General features: G+C 45.3%; 1 protein-coding gene across 1 annotated transcript; it reads left to right on the top strand.

Annotated features, from left to right (window-relative positions):
* Positions 1 to 203: 203 nt before the first annotated feature.
* Positions 204 to 16,366, top strand: OCSTAMP (osteoclast stimulatory transmembrane protein). The gene is made up of 3 exons (XM_066587295.1): positions 204 to 234; positions 12,771 to 13,812; positions 15,895 to 16,366. Exons 1-3 carry the CDS (start codon positions 206 to 208, stop codon positions 16,198 to 16,200), a joined length of 1,377 nt encoding a protein of 458 aa, XP_066443392.1. The 5' UTR covers positions 204 to 205; the 3' UTR covers positions 16,201 to 16,366.
* Positions 16,367 to 16,980: the final 614 nt, after the last annotated feature.

The following is a 16,980-nucleotide window of genomic DNA, read 5'->3' as shown; positions in this document are numbered from 1 at the left end:
TTTTGATTACAACTGTACATGCACACAAACACACAGTGCCTCATAATCAAATGACTTCCAGATCCATTTATAAGAAAAGGAATTTCCTTAAAAACCACACGTCAGATGTGAGGGTGTTGGCAATATGATTTCTCAATACCAGCTGCATGTGGTATAAGTAGTGTGCACCGTCATCTGACATTGACAAGTCTTCACGATCCATAGAATGAGTCTCCAGAATACTTCTCATAAGAGGTAATTAGGCTATTAGTAATTCATGGAAAAATTATCTATCTTGTATTTATCCATTTAATTTCTATCTCATCTGTCCTTCTTTAAAACAATCTTTTATCTATCTACTGTATCTCACATCTATCTCTCTATCTATACATTTCATTTATATGTTATATCTATCTATCTCCTTTGTCTTTCTTTATATCAATCAAATATTATCTATCTATCTCATATCTATCTATCTATCTATCTACCCTGTTTCCCTGAAAATAAGACATAGCATGATTTTCCAGAACTTTTGAGGATGCAAAATGATTTTTCAGGCTTTTTGGGGATGCTTGAAATATAAGCCCTACTCCAAAGTTAAGCCCTGCTAACAGTTAATTTAAAAAGTCAATTTAAATAGTGTCCAGGCAGCTATACATGTAAAAAAGTTAAACCTTTTTGAATAAAAATTACTATAAGACACTGTCTTATTTTCGGGGAAACGTGGTAGCTATCTATCTTATCTATCTAATAGTTGTCTATTATATATCTATCTGTCTTACATTCTTTCTTTCTATCTATCTTGTATCTATCCCTTGCAATTCTATTCACTCTTTCTTTCTTTCTTTTAGCTATCTATCTAATATTTGTCTATGTATCTAATTGTCTATTATCTGTCTGTCTATCTGCCAATCTAATATATCTATCTCATATCTATCTATTTTATCTTCCTTTCTATCTATCTATCTATCTATCTATCTCATATCTATCTATCTATCTATCTCATATCTATCTATCTATCTATCTCATATCTATCTATCTATCTATCTCATATCTATCTATCTATCTATCTATCTATCTATCTATCTATCTCATATCTATCTATCTATCTATCTATCTATCTCATATCTATCTATCTATCTATCTATCTATCTATCTATCTATCTATCTATCTATCTATCTCATATCTATCTATCTCACATCTATCATCTATCTATCTCATATCTATCTATCTATCTATCATCTATCTATCTATCATCTATCTATCTATCTCATATCTATCTATCTATCTATCTATCTATCTCATATCTATCTATCTATCTCATATCTATCTATCTCACATCTATCATCTATCTATCTCATATCTATCTATCTATCTATCTATCTATCTATCTATCTATCTATCTATCTATCTATCTATCATCTATCTATCTATCTCATATCTATCTATCTATCTCATATCTATCTATCTATCTAATATCTATCTATCTATCTCATATCTATCTATCTATCTATCTATCTATCTATCTATCTATCTATCTATCTATCTATCTATCTATCTCGTATCTATCTATCTATCCATTATCTATATCATATCTATTTCAGCTTTCTTTTTATCAATTGAATATCTATCTATCTAATATTTGTCTATTGTATATAGACATGCTGCACAATTATATATTCAACTGTAGCCCACCCTTCTTATCTGCCTTTTCACTAGATTCCTTGTAATGGTTGCATCATTGTGGAGTAAATGATACTTTGGTCTCCTTAATAAGGGCTTCTACCCACGAGCATTTTTTTATCGCTGCGTTTTTTTTTAATGCAATTGTCAATGGGACTTTCTAATGTTAAAATTGCATTGTACAAAAATCACAATTTTATGCTTCTGCAATTTTTTGTGCGATGCGATTTTAACATTAGAAAGTCCCATTGACATTAGCATTAAATAAACACAGTGATATTGCAGCGTTAAAAAACACTAGTGGGTAGAAGCCCTAGGGCTTGGCTCACATACTCATCAGTTGTGCAATTCTAGTAAATATTTTGCGCCAATCTGGTGTGCATAGCAAAAAATAAAATGCTTCATGCAATATTTTTCCATCCGGCGCAGGGAGGCATCTGGCATCAAAATTGACACTCTGGATGCCTTACTGCAGTGGATCCATGGTCTGAGTTCTGGGGCTCGGTGGTCTCCAAATTGCTCATGACTATAGATGAGCGAGCACCAAAATGCTCGGGTGCTCGTTACTCGAGATGAACTTTTCGCGATGCTCGAGGGTTCGTTTCGAGTAACGAACCCCATTGAAGTCAATGGGCGACCAGAGCATTTTTGTATATCGCCGATGCTCGCTAAGGTTTTCATTTGTGAAAATCGGGGCAATTCAAGAAAGTGATGGGAACGACACAGCAACGGATAGGGCAGGCGAGGGGCTACATGTTGGGCTGCATCTCAAGTTCCCAGGTCCCACTATTAAGCCACAATAGCGGCAAGAGCGGGCCCCCCCCTCCCAACAATTTTTACTTCTGAAAAGCCCTCATTAGCAATGCATACCTTAGCTAAGCACCACACTACCTCCAACAAAGCACAATCACTGCCTGCATGACACTCCGCTGCCACTTCTCCTGGGTTACATGCTGCCCAACCCCCCCGCACGACCCAGTGTCTACAGCGCACACCAAACTGTCCCTGCCCAGCCTTCAGCTGCCCTCATGCCACGCCACCCTCATGTCTATTTATAAGTGCGTCTGCCATGAGGAGGAAGAACAGGCACACACTGCAGAGGGTTGGCACGGCTAGGCAGTGACCCTCTTTAAAAGGGGCGGGGCGATAGTCCACAATGCTGTACAGAAGCAATGAGAAATCCAATCCTGTGCCACCTCCATCTGGAGCTGCACACGTGGGCATAGCAATGGGGAACCTATGTGCCACACACTATTCATTCTGTCAAGGTGTCTGCATGCGGCAGTCAGAGCGCGGTTTATAAATAAATAGTCACAGGCAGGTACAACTCCGCAATGGGAATTCCGTGTGCACCCACAGCATGGGTGGCTCCCTGGAACCCACCGGCGGTACATAAATATATCCCATTGCAGTGCCCATCACAGCTGAGGTAATGTCGTGCTTAATGCAGGTGAGCTTCGGCCCACACTGCATGCCCCAGTCAGACTGGGGTTCTTTAGAAGTGGACACATGCAGTTACAACTCCCTGTGGACCGACAGCATGGGTGGGTGCCAGGAAGCCACCGGCGGTACATAAATATATCCCATTGCAGTGCCCAACCCAGCTGATGTAACGTCAGCTGTAATGCAGGTGGGCTAAAAATTAATTTGATTACACTGTAGCCGAGGGCCCCCAAAAATTGGTGTACCAACAGTACTAATGTACCTCAGAAAAATTGCCCATGCCCAACCAAGAGGGCAGGTGAAACCCATTAATCGCTTTGGTTAATGTGGCTTAATTGGTAACTAGGCCTGGAGGCAGCCCAGTTAAAATAAAAATTGGTTCAGGCGCAAGTTTCAACGCTTTAATGAGCATTGAAACGTATAAAAAGTGTTTACAAAAATTATATGACTGAGCCCTGTGGGCCTAAGAAAAATTGCCCGTTCAGCGTGATTACGTCAGGTTTCAGGAGGAGGAGCAGGAAGAGGATGAATATTATACATAGATTGATGAAGCTAAAAGGTCCACGTTTTTGATGGTGATAGAGAACGTAGCTTCCATCCGCGGGTGCAGCCTACGTATTGCTTAGGTATCGCTGCTGTCCGCCGGTGGAGAAGAGAAGTCTGGGGAAATCCAGGCTTTGTTCATCTTGATGAGTGTAAGCCTGTCGGCACTGTCGGTTGACAGGCGGGTACGCTTATCTGTGATGATTCCCCCAGCCGCACTAAACACCCTCTCTGACAAGACGCTAGCCGCAGGACAAGCAAGCACCTCCAGGGCATACAGCGCGAGTTCAGGCCACGTGTCCAGCTTCGACACCCAGTAGTTGTAGGGGGCAGAGGCGTCACGGAGGACGGTCGTGCGATCGGCTACGTACTCCCTCACCATCCTTTTACAGTGCTCCCGCCGACTCAGCCTTGACTGGGGAGCGGTGACACAGTCTTGCTGGGGAGCCATAAAGCTGTCAAGGGCCTTAGAGAGTGTTCCCCTGCCTGTGCTGTACATGCTGCCTGATCTCCGCGCCCCCCCTGCTACCTGGCCCTTGGAACTGCGCCTTCGGCCACTAGCGCTGTCGGATGGGAATTTTACCATCAGTTTGTCCGCAAGGGTCCTGTGGTATAGCATCACTCTCGAACCCCTTTCCTCTTCGGGTATGAGAGTGGAAAGGTTCTCCTTATACCGTGGGTCGAGCAGTGTGTACACCCAGTAATCCGTAGTGGCCAGAATGCGTGTAACGCGAGGGTCACGAGAAAGGCATCCTAACATGAAGTCAGCCATGTGTGCCAGGGTACCTGTACGCAACACATGGCTGTCCTCACTAGGAAGATCACTTTCAGGATCCTCCTCCTCCTCCTCCTCAGGCCATACACGCTGAAAGGATGACAGGCAAGCAGCATGTGTACCCTCACCAGTGGACCAAGCTGTCTCTTCCCCCTCCTCCTCATCCTCCTCATGCTCCTCCTCCTCCTCAACGCGCTGAGATATAGACAGGAGGGTTCTCTGACTATCCAGCAACATACTGTCTTCCCCCGGCTCTGTTTCCGAGCGCAAAGCGCCTGCCTTTATGCTTTGCAGGGAACTTCTCAAGAGGCATAGCAGAGGAATGGTGACGCTAATGATTGCAGCATCGCCGCTCACCATCTGGGTAGACTCCTCAAAGTTTCCAAGGACCTGGCAGATGTCTGCCAACCAGGCCCACTCTTCTGTAAAGAATTGAGGAGGCTGACTCCCACTGCGCCACCCATGTTGGAGTTGGTATTCCACTATAGCTCTACGCTGCTCATAGAGCCTGGCCAACATGTGGAGCGTAGAGTTCCACCGTGTGGGCACGTCGCACAGCAGTCGGTGCACTGGCAGATGAAACCGATGTTGCAGGGTGCGCAGGGTGGCAGCGTCCGTGTGGGACTTGCGGAAATGTGCGCAGAGCCGGCGCACCTTTCCGAGCAGGTCTGACAAGCATGGGTAGCTTTTCAGAAAGCGCTGAACCACCAAATTAAAGACGTGGGCCAGGCATGGCACGTGCGTGAGGCTGCCGAGCTGCAGAGCTGCCACCAGGTTACGGCCGTTGTCACACACGACCCTGCCCGGTTAGAGGCTCAGCGGCGCAAGCCAGCGGTCGGTTTGCTCTGTCAGACCCTGCAGCAGTTCGTAGGCCGTGTGCCTCTTATCTCCTAAGCTGAGTAGTTTCAGCACGGCCTGCTGACGCTTGCCCACCGCTGTGCTGCCACGCCGCGCGACACCGACTGCTGGCGACGTGCTGCTGCTGCTGACACATCTTGATTGCGAGACAGAGGTTGCGTTGGAGGAGGAGGAGGAGGGGGGTGCTTTAGTGGAGGAAGCATACACCGCCGCAGATACCACCACCGAGCTGTGGCCCGCAATTCTGGGGGTGGGTAGGACGTGAGCGGTCCCAGGCTCTGACTCTGTCCCAGCCTTCACTAAATTCACCCAATGTGCCGTCAGGGAGATATAGTGGCCCTGCCCGCCTGTGCTTGTCCACGTGTCCGTTGTTAAGTGGACCTTGGCAGTAACCGCGTTGGTGAGGGCGCGTACAATGTTGTGTGAGACATAATCGTGCAGGGCTGGGACAGCACATCGGGAAAAGTAGTGGCGACTGGGAACTGAGTAGCGCGGGGCCGCTGCCGCCATCATACTTTTGAAAGACTCCGTTTCCACAACCCTATACGGCAGCATCTCCAGGCTGATAAATTTGGCTATGTGCACGTTTAACGCTTGAGCATGCGGGTGCATGGCGGCGTACTTGCACTTGCGCTCCAACACTTGCGCTAGCAACGGCTGGACGGTGCGCTGAGAGACATTGGTGGATGGGGCCGAGGACAGCGGAGGTGAGGGTGTGGGTGCAGGCCAGGAGACGGTAGTGCCTGTGCCCTGAGAGGGGGGTTGGATCTCAGTGGCAGGTTGGGGCACAGGGGGAGAGGCAGCGGTGCAAACCGGAGGCGGTGAATGGCCTTCGTCCCACCTTGTGGGGTGCTTGGCCATCATATGTCTGCGCATGCTGGTGGTGGTGAGGCTGGTAGTGGTGGCTCTCCGGCTGATCTTGGCGCGACAAAGGTTGCACACCACTGTTCGTCGGTCGTCTGCACTCTCAGTGAAAAACTGCCAGACCTTTGAGCACCTCGGCCTCTGCAGGGTGGCATGGCGCGAGGGGGCGCTTTGGGAAACAGTTGGTGGATTATTCGGTCTGGCCCTGCCTCTACCCCTGGACACCACACTGCCTCTTGCAACCTGCCCTGCTACCCTTGCCTCCCCCTCTGAAGACCTGTCCTCAGTAGGCGTAGCAAACCAGGTGGGGTCAGTCACCTCATTGTCCTGCTGCTCTTCCTCCGAATCCTCTGTGCGCTCCTCCCTCGGACTTACTGCCCTTACTACTACCTCACTGATAGACAACTGTGTCTCATCGTCATCGGCCTCCCCACCCACTGAAAGGTCTTGAGACAGTTGCCGGAAGTCCCCAGCCTCATCCCCCGGACCCCGGGAACTTTCCAAAGGTTGGGCATCAGTCACGATAAACCCCTCTGGTGGGAGAGGAACCATTGCTGCCCAATCTGAGCAGGGGCCCGAGAACAGTTCCTGGGAGTCTGGCCGCTCCTCAGAATGTGTCATTTTCATGGAGTGAGGAGGCTGGGAGGAAGGAGGAGCAGCAGCCAGAGGATTCAGAGTTGCAGCAGTGGACAGCGCAGAACTCTGGGTGGACGATAGATTGCTGGATGCACTTTCTGCCATCCACGACAGGACCTGCTCACACTGCTCATTTTCTAATAAAGGTCTACCGCGTGGACCCATTAATTGTGAGATGAATGTGGGGATGCCAGAAACGTGCCTCTCTTCTAATCCCACAGCAGTCTGCTGCGATACACCTGGATCAGGAGCTCGGCCTGTGCCCACACCCTGACTTGGGCCACCGCGTCCTCGCCCGCGTCCACGTCCTCTAGGCCTACCCCTACCCCTCAGCATGCTGTATTACCAGTAATGCAGAAACAGAACGCTGTAATTAAATGTGCCTCTTATTGGCCTGTGGTTGGAGGCTGACTTCGCTTACGGAACGCCGGGAAATAATTTTGCGCAAGCCTGCTGTAACACTTAGCTGGCTGTGTATGAATTAGGAGGACTACTACACCCAGCACAGACCCAGAACACTGAGGACAGTCACAGGCAGCCCAAATAGATTTTTTTCCCCAAATGTTTTTGCAAAGGCCCACTGCCTATATACAATAAATATATCTCTTCTCTCTCTGCGTCACCGTTACTGGCCCTGGAGTATGTAAAAGAACTGCAGAGTGTTGCACTGTGGACTGGAATACAGCGGTGATTTAACAGCCAACACAGAGCCAGGAAATAATTTTGCGCAAGCCTGCTGTAACACTTAGCTGGCTGCGTATGAATTAGGAGGACTACTACACCCAGCAGAGACCCAGAACACTGAGGACAGTCACAGGCAGCCCAAATAGATTTTTTCCCCCAAATGTTTTTGCAAAGGCCCACTGCCTATATTCAATCAATATGTCTTCTGTCCCTGCCTCACAATATATGTCTTCTGTCCCTGCCTAACCACCACTTCTGGCCCTGGAGTATTACTGCAGGGCGCAATGCTCTGCACGGCCGATATACCAAAAAAAAAAAAAGTGCAACACTGCAAAAAGCAGCCTCCACAGTACTGCACACGGTTAGATGTGGCCCTAAGAAGGACCGTTGGGGTTCTTGAAGCCTAAAATACTCCTAACGCTCTCCCTATAGCAGCTCCGGCACCAACAAAACTTTCCCTCCTCTATGTCAGAACGCATCTGTGGCGAGCCGCGGGAGGGGCCGATTTATATACTCGGGTGACACCTGATCTCGCCAGCCACTCACTGCAGGGGGGTGGTATAGGGCTTGAACGTCGCAGGGGGAAGTTGTAATGCCTTCCCTGTCTTTCTATTGGCCAGAAAAGCGCGCTAACGTCTCAGAGATGAAAGTGAAAGTAACTCGAACATCGCGTGGTACTCGTCACGAGTAACGAGCATCTCGAACACGCTAATACTCGAACGAGTATCAAGCTCGGGCGAGTACGTTCGCTCATCTCTACTCATGACACACCAGGATACAGCTCAGCCAGGTTCAAGTGAACGGAGCTGAGCTGCAATACCAGACACAGCCTATAGACAAGAGTGGCACTGTTTCTGGAAGGAGGTAGCCTTATTATTCTAATCTAATACAACCCCTTGAAATCTTTCATCATAATATAAGTAAATCACCCAGACATTAAGACTCCAGGGGGAGCCCAGAGTGGCAGTACCAATATGGTTCACTGATGGAAATGCAGGGCAACCCGCCGAATTATCATGGCGTCATTAACCCTTTGCAATCCAATTTTGGATTCAGTGTTTCCTAGGGGGCTTTCTCTCTCTGCCATTATACAATGGTGCAATCTGCTGGCTAGAGTCAGTACTGCGGTATGTGACATGCTGGAGAGGCACCCCAATAACAGAGCAGCCAGTAATCCACAGTAAGAATACCCTGCCGGACTTCATCTGAAATTGGAGCTGCACAGCCTTCAATCAGAATGTCTTTAGACATCAGACAGTGGATTGGAAATGGTTAATAGGTTGCTGGTCTGCATGGTGAACTACATATATCAGAATGGTCTGGCACCCTGTATCCACTATATGTGAGAGTATACGCCAAGCAGCCACCTCCCTCTATATCAAGAGGCAGTGTGAGTGGCTGTCTCATCTGTGTCCTGCACTGGTGTAAGACCAGAAGCAATGGGATGAAGCGGAAAGGGAGGAGACACCAATAAAATATTAGAAAAAACTTTTTGACAGTGAGGGTGATCAATGAGTGCAACAGGTTACCACGGGAGGTGGCGAGTTCTCCTTCAATGGAAGTCTTTAAACAGTTGCTGGACAGACATCTGTCTGGGATGATTTAGTGAATCCTGCACTGAGCAGGGGGTTGGACCCGATGACCCTGGGGGTCTCTTTCAGCTCTATGATCCATGCTTCATGTGGAGGTACAACCACAGAAGATTATTTTACTCTCATTGCACAATCTGCTAACACACATACACAACAAGACGGAACTACTGTATATTCTAGGCAGCTTCTAACTCTATCTATCTATCTCATATCTATCTATCTAATATCTATCTATCCTATATCTATCTATCTAATATCTATCTATCTAATATCTATCTATCTATCTATCTATCTATCTATCTATCTATCTATCTCCTATCTATCTATCTATCTATCTATCTATCTCATATCTATCTATCTCTCTCATATCTATCTATCTATCTATCTATCTAATATCTATCTATCTCTCTCATATCTATCTATCTATCTATCTCTCTCATATCTATCTATCTATCTATCTATCTATCTATCTCATATCTATCTATCTATCTATCTATCTATCTATCTATCTATCTATCTCTCTCATATCTATCTCCTATCTATCTATCTATCTATCTATCTATCTATCTATCTATCTATCTATCTCCTATCTATCTATCTATCTATCTCCTATCTATCTATCTATCTATCTATCTATCTATCTATCTATCTATCTATCTCTCTCATATCTATCTATCTAATATCTATCTATCTCTCTCATATCTATCTATCTATCTATCTATCTCATATCTTCTATCTATCTATCTATCTATCTATCTATCTAATATCTATCTATCTATCTAATATCTATTTATCTATCTATCTATCTATCTCTCTCATATCTATCTAATATCTATCTATCTATCTATCTCATATCTATCTATCTATCTCTCTCTCTCATATCTATCTATCTATCTATCTATCTATCTATCTATCTATCTATCTATCTATCTATCTATCTATCTCATATCTATCTCCTATCTATCTATCTATCTAATATCTATCTATCTATCTAATATCTATTTATCTATCTATCTATCTGTCTCATATCTATCTATCTATCTCTCTCATATCTATCTCATATCTATCTCTCTCATATCTATCTATCTATCTATCTAATATCTATCTATCTCTCTCATATCTATCTGTCTGTCTCTTATCTTCTATCTATCTATCTAATATCTATCTATCTATCTATCTATCTATCTATCTAACTATCTATCTCCTATCTATCTATCTATCTATCTATCTCATATCTATCTATCTGTCTCTACTAAACCATGTACACGATAAAACACGCTAACCTACAACATATCCTGAGTTGTTTTCAATCCTCTCCGTCTAATGCATTTCTTGCGTTAAAAAGCCGGCTTTATTCCTGGCTACAAAGAGGGATAAAGAATTCTAAGGCATTAAGCAGAAAAGCCTACGCGATTACTAAAGACAAACATGCTCTCCACTCCACAGACCACAAGTCTGAAATGGAACGACACAAGACTTCATTACTTACTGTACAAGTAGAAAAGTTCAGCGGCATAAGTGTTTATTTTTCAAGCTATGGGTTTAGCGGAACTGAACGTTTGACGTTTGGCACAACTCGTGATGTGCCATCTGTGGTTTTATATAGGACTATAGTTAACCCTCTGTGTCATTTAGTGGACATTTATGCCATGCAGAGATGCCCAGGAAATGTATATTGATTGAGCACAGGTGATGTTAGACAGTTCAGGGCCCTGGATATGGGACTGTATGGGGCCCAGATATTTTGCATGCCAGCTCTGCCTATACAAAAGGGAAAAACAACCGACTTTCTTAGAACGTTAATCTTAGGATGTTCCAGACTTGTAAAAGCCGCAGCATCTTCGTACCAGATTTAGTCTAACTGGGAGGACCATTTATGTTCTTGATGGACATTTATCTTAATAATAATCTTAATAATAATCTTTATTTGTATAGCGCCAACTTATTCCACAGGAAATTTTATGTACAGATCATTTATCAGAAGGCAAAACAGGGTGGAGCACCATAGGGAGGGGCGAGGGACTAGGTCAGGAGATTTGGTATGCTTCCCTGAAGAGGTGCGTTTTTAAGGCACGTCTGAAATTTCGTGCATCGGGAATTGTCCGGATGCCTTGGGGTAGAGCATTCCAGAGGATGGGTGCTGCTCTAGTGAAGTCCTGTAGGCGAGAATGTGAGGTTCGTATTACAGGGGTGTTTAGTCTGAGGGTGTTATCTGATCGGAGTGAGCGGGCTGGGTGGTATACTGACAGTAGGGAGGCGATGTATGGTGGCGCAGCGCCATGCAGAGCTTTGTGAGTGAGGTAGAGGAGTTTAAATTTAGTTCTGCAGTGGATGGGCAGCCAATGCAGCGACTGGCATAATGCAGAGGCGTCTGAATAACGACTGGATAGAAAAATGAGTCTAGCTGCTGCATTTAGTATGGATTGGAGTGGAGCGAGTCTAATGCGGGGGAGGCCGATGAGTAGCGAGTTGCAGTAGTCAAGCCGGGAGTGGATGAGGGCAACCACGAGCGTCTTTAGCGTGTCCGTGGTTAGGAACGGACGTATTTTAGCAATATTTCTGAGGTGCATGTGGCATGTTTGAGCCAGAGATTGGATATGGGGGGCAAAGGAGAGGTCAGAGTCCAGTGTGACCCCAAGGCATCGGGCATGCCGTCTGGGGGTTATGATGGTGCCAGACACTGGAATGGAGATGTTGAGGGGAGGTCGGTTAGAAGGTGGAAAGACAAGGAGGTCAGTTTTAGAGAGGTTTAGTTTGAGAAAAAGGGAGGACATAGTGTTAGAGACAGCAGACAGACAGTCGGTGATATTTTGGAGGAATGGTCCAGAGATCTCACGGGAGGAGGTGTATAGTTGGGTGTCGTCAGCGTAGAGATGGTATTGGAGGCCAAATCTATGGATGGTTTGTCCAATTGGGGCAGTATAGATAGAGAAAAGAAGGGGACCAAGGACCGAGCCCTGGGGTACCCCGACAGCGAGAGGAAGTGGAGCAGAGATAGAACCAGCAAAGGAAACACTGAAAGAGCGGTCAGAGAGGTAGGAAGAGAACCATGAGAGAGCAGTATCCTTTAGACCAATAGAGCGGAGCATAGTGAGAAGGAGATTATGGTCGACAGTGTCAAATGCAGCAGACAGGTCAAGGAGGATTAGTAGGGAGTAATCACCTCTCAACTTTGCAGTCATCAGGTCATTTGTTACTTTTGTAAGGGCAGTTTCGGTCGAGTGTAGAGAGCGGAAGCCAGACTGGAGGGGGTCGAGGAGCGAGTTCTCAGAGAGAAAGCGAGTAAGACGGGAGTAGACCAGGCGTTCCAGTAATTTGGAGATAAAGGGGAGGTTTGAGACGGGTCGGTAGTTGGCAGCATTAGTCGGGTCAAGGGTTGGTTTTTTAAGCAGAGGGGATATAATGGAGTGTTTGAATGAGGAGGGAAAAGTGCCAGAGGTTAGGGAGAGGTTGCAGATTGTGGTAAGGTGAGCAATGAGAGCTGGGGAAAGGGAGCAGAGGAGGTGAGAGGGTCGCTAGCGCGGGTGGTGGGGCGGGCAGCGGAAAAGAGCCTGGAGACTTCTCTGGAGTAGGTGCTGGGTGCAGTGCTGATGAAACTGGGATCAGGGCTAACCATGCCGCTTTCATCTTTAACCTAGACCACATGTTCTTTGGTCTGTCTAGATGTTTTGGATGTTTTTTTATTCCAATTCATATTTCATCTTTTTTCTAGGTTATTATGTCAGCCAGACATTTACTTAAGAGTCCATGATTGGCTTCGGAAGCTCTCATCAGCATATTCTGATCCGGTTCCCAAAGATTGGATGCAAACCCTATTACTTTTTACTTTGTGCTTTATCTTTTCCTTCTTAGCTGGAACTCTGCTTTACATATGGCTATCTCATTCCTTACAGTATGAGTCATTACTTGCCTCCACCTTGGCCCTAACCACATCCTTTCTTATATGCACGGTCCTTGTTCTCATTCACCCTATCCGTTGTATCTTTACCATCATCATCCCAACCCTAGGAACCAAGCAAGGTCGCCGGCTACTGTTATCCACCTGCTTTATGTTTGTGGCTCTTAACATCCTCCCAAATATCTTCAAAAACCTCCAGAATATTTTCAGTATCATTAGATGTATTTCCCAACACTCTTCAGAAAGTGTCTTAAACTCCACCAGCACTTTCCGAGATCTGACGGGTGATTTGAAGAACATGTTCAAAAAGACCATAGATGTTATGCAAGGCCTCACATTTAAGTTTTCTCCGGAGGTGAACTTCTTAGCAAATATAAATACTTCTGTAGTTTCTCATCAAATATCTGAGGTGGCCAGTAACATGAAGAAGGACTTTGAGACTGTGGAATTGGTTTTTAAGGACCTTTCCCTAGTGGCAAATAGGGTTTTTGCTGGATGGTTCATTTTGTACGTTCTCTTTAATTCCACCTGGTACTTAAGAAACTATCTAACTAATATTAAGTTTGACAACAAGTATATTACAAGACAACTGCTGGAGATGACCCAGAAAAATAACATGACAGATTTGAGTAATGGTTCTTCATTAGGATTAATAAAGTCAACCGGATTCAAGATGTCGAGAAAGGAGCTTGGCTCTATATTGTTTCGAGTTTTGGTCATCATGGCCTTTGCTCTGCTTTCTGTGCTCATCATAGCAATGGACCACATTGTCTTCAAGCTTGCTTTAGCATTTGGCAACTGGGTGGAAAATCTGCCAGCTCTGCTAGTGACATTTGATATGGTCTATGAAGCAAAAGTAAGTATTAATAACAACAGTGAAGAGTAACTAAGAGTTGTATCTCATTGGTCAATGCACTATAGACGAGCCAATTATTTTGTGAACGAGCGAGTGACGTCACCGCTAGCTTGTTTGCTCTTGTGCAGCCTGTTAAGACAGGCAGATACATTGTTGGCTCGTTCAAACAAGTATCATTCAGTCTTTCAGATTCGCTGTATAAGTGAATGGGAGAGACTGAACGAACACTGCTTAAACTGAACCATTAGTGAATGAGCCAACAATGATTTTTTATGCCAGCCTAAAATAAATGATGAATGAAAAGTGAATGATTATCGTTCATCATTCGAGCGTTGGCTTACGTTTAGGGTGCATTCCTACGAACGTATATCGGCTCGGTTTTCACGCCGAGCCGATATACGCCGTCCTCATCTGCAGGGGGGGGGGAGGATGGAAAAGCCAGGAGCAGGAACTGAGCTCCCACCCCCTCTCTGCCTCCTCTCCGCCCCTCTGCACTATTTGCAACAAAAGGGGGCGGGGCTAAGTGCCGAGAATTAGCCCCGCCCCGTCCCACCTCTCCCCATTGCAAATAGTGCAGAGGGGCGGAGAGGAGGCAGAGAGGGGGCGGGAGCTCTGTTCCTGCTCCTGGCTCAACCATCCTCTCCCCCCTGCAGATGAGGACAACGTATATCGGCTCGGCGTGAAAACCGAGCCGATATACGTTCGTGGGAATGCAGCCTTAGACCGAACGATTATCGTTCACTTTCGCTTGTTTGCATGATCCTTTGAAAGACCATTGTTCCATTTAAAAGCACCTTAAGTCTTGGTTGTTACTGTATCTTTAGACAACTAATGTGGTATCAAAAGGAGCTGTTCATATCTGAAATACTGATGACCTATCCTCAGGTTAAGTCATCAATAGCTGACCATTGAAGGTCCACCACAAGCTACCCAGACAATCAATTGTCTCTGTGTATGAGCAAGAAGCAGATAGCTACAAACATTGGGCTGTGGCTTGCTTCAATGGGAGCTGTGCCTGCAATACCACTGCTCAATGTGTGGAATTATATGCTCTCTGCTCCATACACCAAAACAGCAGCCCGGTGAGCCATTGCCAATTAACTATTGATGATCTGTCTTGAGGTTTGAATCTTTCAGAATTAGACATCCCTTTAATAAACCAAAATACTTAGCAGATCTGCATTTGCGTTATGGGTGGGACTGCACCATCAAAGTGGTTAAATGGCCATTGCTGGTGAGTGTTGGCTCTTTAAAACAGCTGGCGCATTCCAGTTGTGGAGCAAGCTTGGGTCCCAAAGCTGATGCATACCAACCCTGCAACTGCATCACGTAATTGATTGTTAATAGGCTAAATGCTAAAAAGTCCATTAAAGGGTTTGTTCGCTCTAGGCAATCCATTTGTGTTAGGGTCCTTTTACATGGAGCAAGAAAATGTTCGGGCGAGCGATCGCTTTAAAATGCAACCAGTTTACACATGCAAGTAAATCATTAATTTTTTTCATTCACTGGATCATTCAGAACTCTGTAGGAATGAATATCAATGACTGAATGATCGCGGTTTGGAAGTAACGAGTTACGAAAAAGCAAACTATTATTTTTATGCCTGCATAGAATGAATGACGAATGATAAGCGAATTAATTATCATTCATCGTTCAATCTTGGCCAGATTTACCTTGAACAATTATCATTCAAATTCACACGATCAAACATTTTTTTTTAACAATAATCATTCCATGTAAAAGGGCCCTTAGACAAGATCGCAGTGTGTCCCGCTGCTTGGACCTCCAGGAATCCGCTGTAAGTTGTGAAGGAACATTGCAGCAAGTGAACAATTTTCCTACAGTGCCCCCGCAGGAGAAATGAAGTATTCCACAATTAATATTGATATTAAAGGGGATAACTATGTTATGCTCAGGCATGCTTTTTGTAGCTGCTCTAGGCTCTGGCTAATAAAGTTCCTAAAAGAGGGATACCCCCAATTAGTGGAGATCCCCTTTTATTCCTACAGTTTCTTATTACTCTATTGGTGCTTGACTGTCATAATGATAGCTCTGTTCTGATCATGTGTTCTTCTTGTGCAGGTCTCAACATTATTCTTTAGCAAATCCGTTGCCTCACATGATGTAGAACACCATCTAAACTTTACTTTCTTCCCTGAGCACTGCAAGCGACCTGCGACTCCTCCAGATCCCTCCGTCAGTGCATCAATTGCATTCATCTATTGCATCTTGTTTGTTGTGGTATTCCTGGAAACGTATGCTCAACGTTTGTGCCGCAAGATCTCTGCCATGTTCTATCAGGCAAGAGAAGAAGAAAGAATTCTATACTTGTTTGACCAGATAGTAAACAACCACAAAAACAGCAAATACTCAAAAAACATTGTCTAATAAGAACTTGCCATACAATACTCAAATCAACAGTTGAAGTGGCATGCTGCTGGAGGGGGAACGGGACTTACTTGTATAGTGCCAACTTATTCCACAGTGCTTTCAGGTAATTTATTTATGTATTAGCCCCCAGCAAGCTGGGTACTTATTTTACCAACCTCAGAAGGATGGAGGGCTGCGTCAAGCTTGAGCCAGCTACCTGAACCAGGTGGGGATTGAACTTGCAACCTTCAGATAGCGAGAGCTTAGGACTGCATACTGCTTTAACACTCTGCACCACACAAGGCCTTGCTGGAGGTCCCACAGAGACAAAGCTCTGAGGCAATGCTGTGTTTTAGCCATTTTCTAAGGGGAAAAGTGACAAAAACAATAAAAATGCCACAAAAAAGCATTTGTAGGTTAAAATACCCGAAGCACAACAGCTCAGAAAAGGGGACTGCTTAGATTTTGTTCTGGTAGCTGCAAGGGTGGTGATCTGACGACACTGGTAAACGGCCCACGTGCCTTCCATGAGTGAGTGGCAGCAGGAAATGCCACAACTTTGCCACATGGAAGAACTCTGTGCTGAATGTAATAGAGAGACGGAGAAATTTCTTATAATATGGCAGCCTTGGTTGGACTTTGTGTCCTCCATGGCGTTTAAGACCTTGTCTTCATAAACTTTCGTAAACCTTGATAGCTCAAGATGAGGACAGTTAACATTGAGGTGATTTATAAATCTGTAGACATGTTGGACTGACCATGGGGTGGTTATACTGGTTGTCCCTTTTCACCCCCTCA

Source organism: Eleutherodactylus coqui, chromosome 13 (assembly GCF_035609145.1).
Source record: "Eleutherodactylus coqui strain aEleCoq1 chromosome 13, aEleCoq1.hap1, whole genome shotgun sequence".
Taxonomy (NCBI): Eukaryota; Metazoa; Chordata; class Amphibia; order Anura; family Eleutherodactylidae; genus Eleutherodactylus; species Eleutherodactylus coqui.
The sequence above is the reverse complement of the archived record's forward strand: the minus strand, read 5'-3'. Positions and strand labels throughout refer to the sequence as shown.

What these genes read in the sequence shown, in the direction of transcription:
- OCSTAMP (XM_066587295.1), top strand. Translation starts at nt 206, where the DNA reads ATGAGTCTCCAGAATACTTCTCATAAGAG. An exon ending in CAGAATACTTCTCATAAGAG is followed by an intron (nt 235 to 12,770) that starts GTAATTAGGCTA and finishes TCTTTTTTCTAG; the next exon opens with GTTATTATGTCAGCCAGACA. An exon ending in ATATGGTCTATGAAGCAAAA is followed by an intron (nt 13,813 to 15,894) that starts GTAAGTATTAAT and finishes CTTCTTGTGCAG; the next exon opens with GTCTCAACATTATTCTTTAG.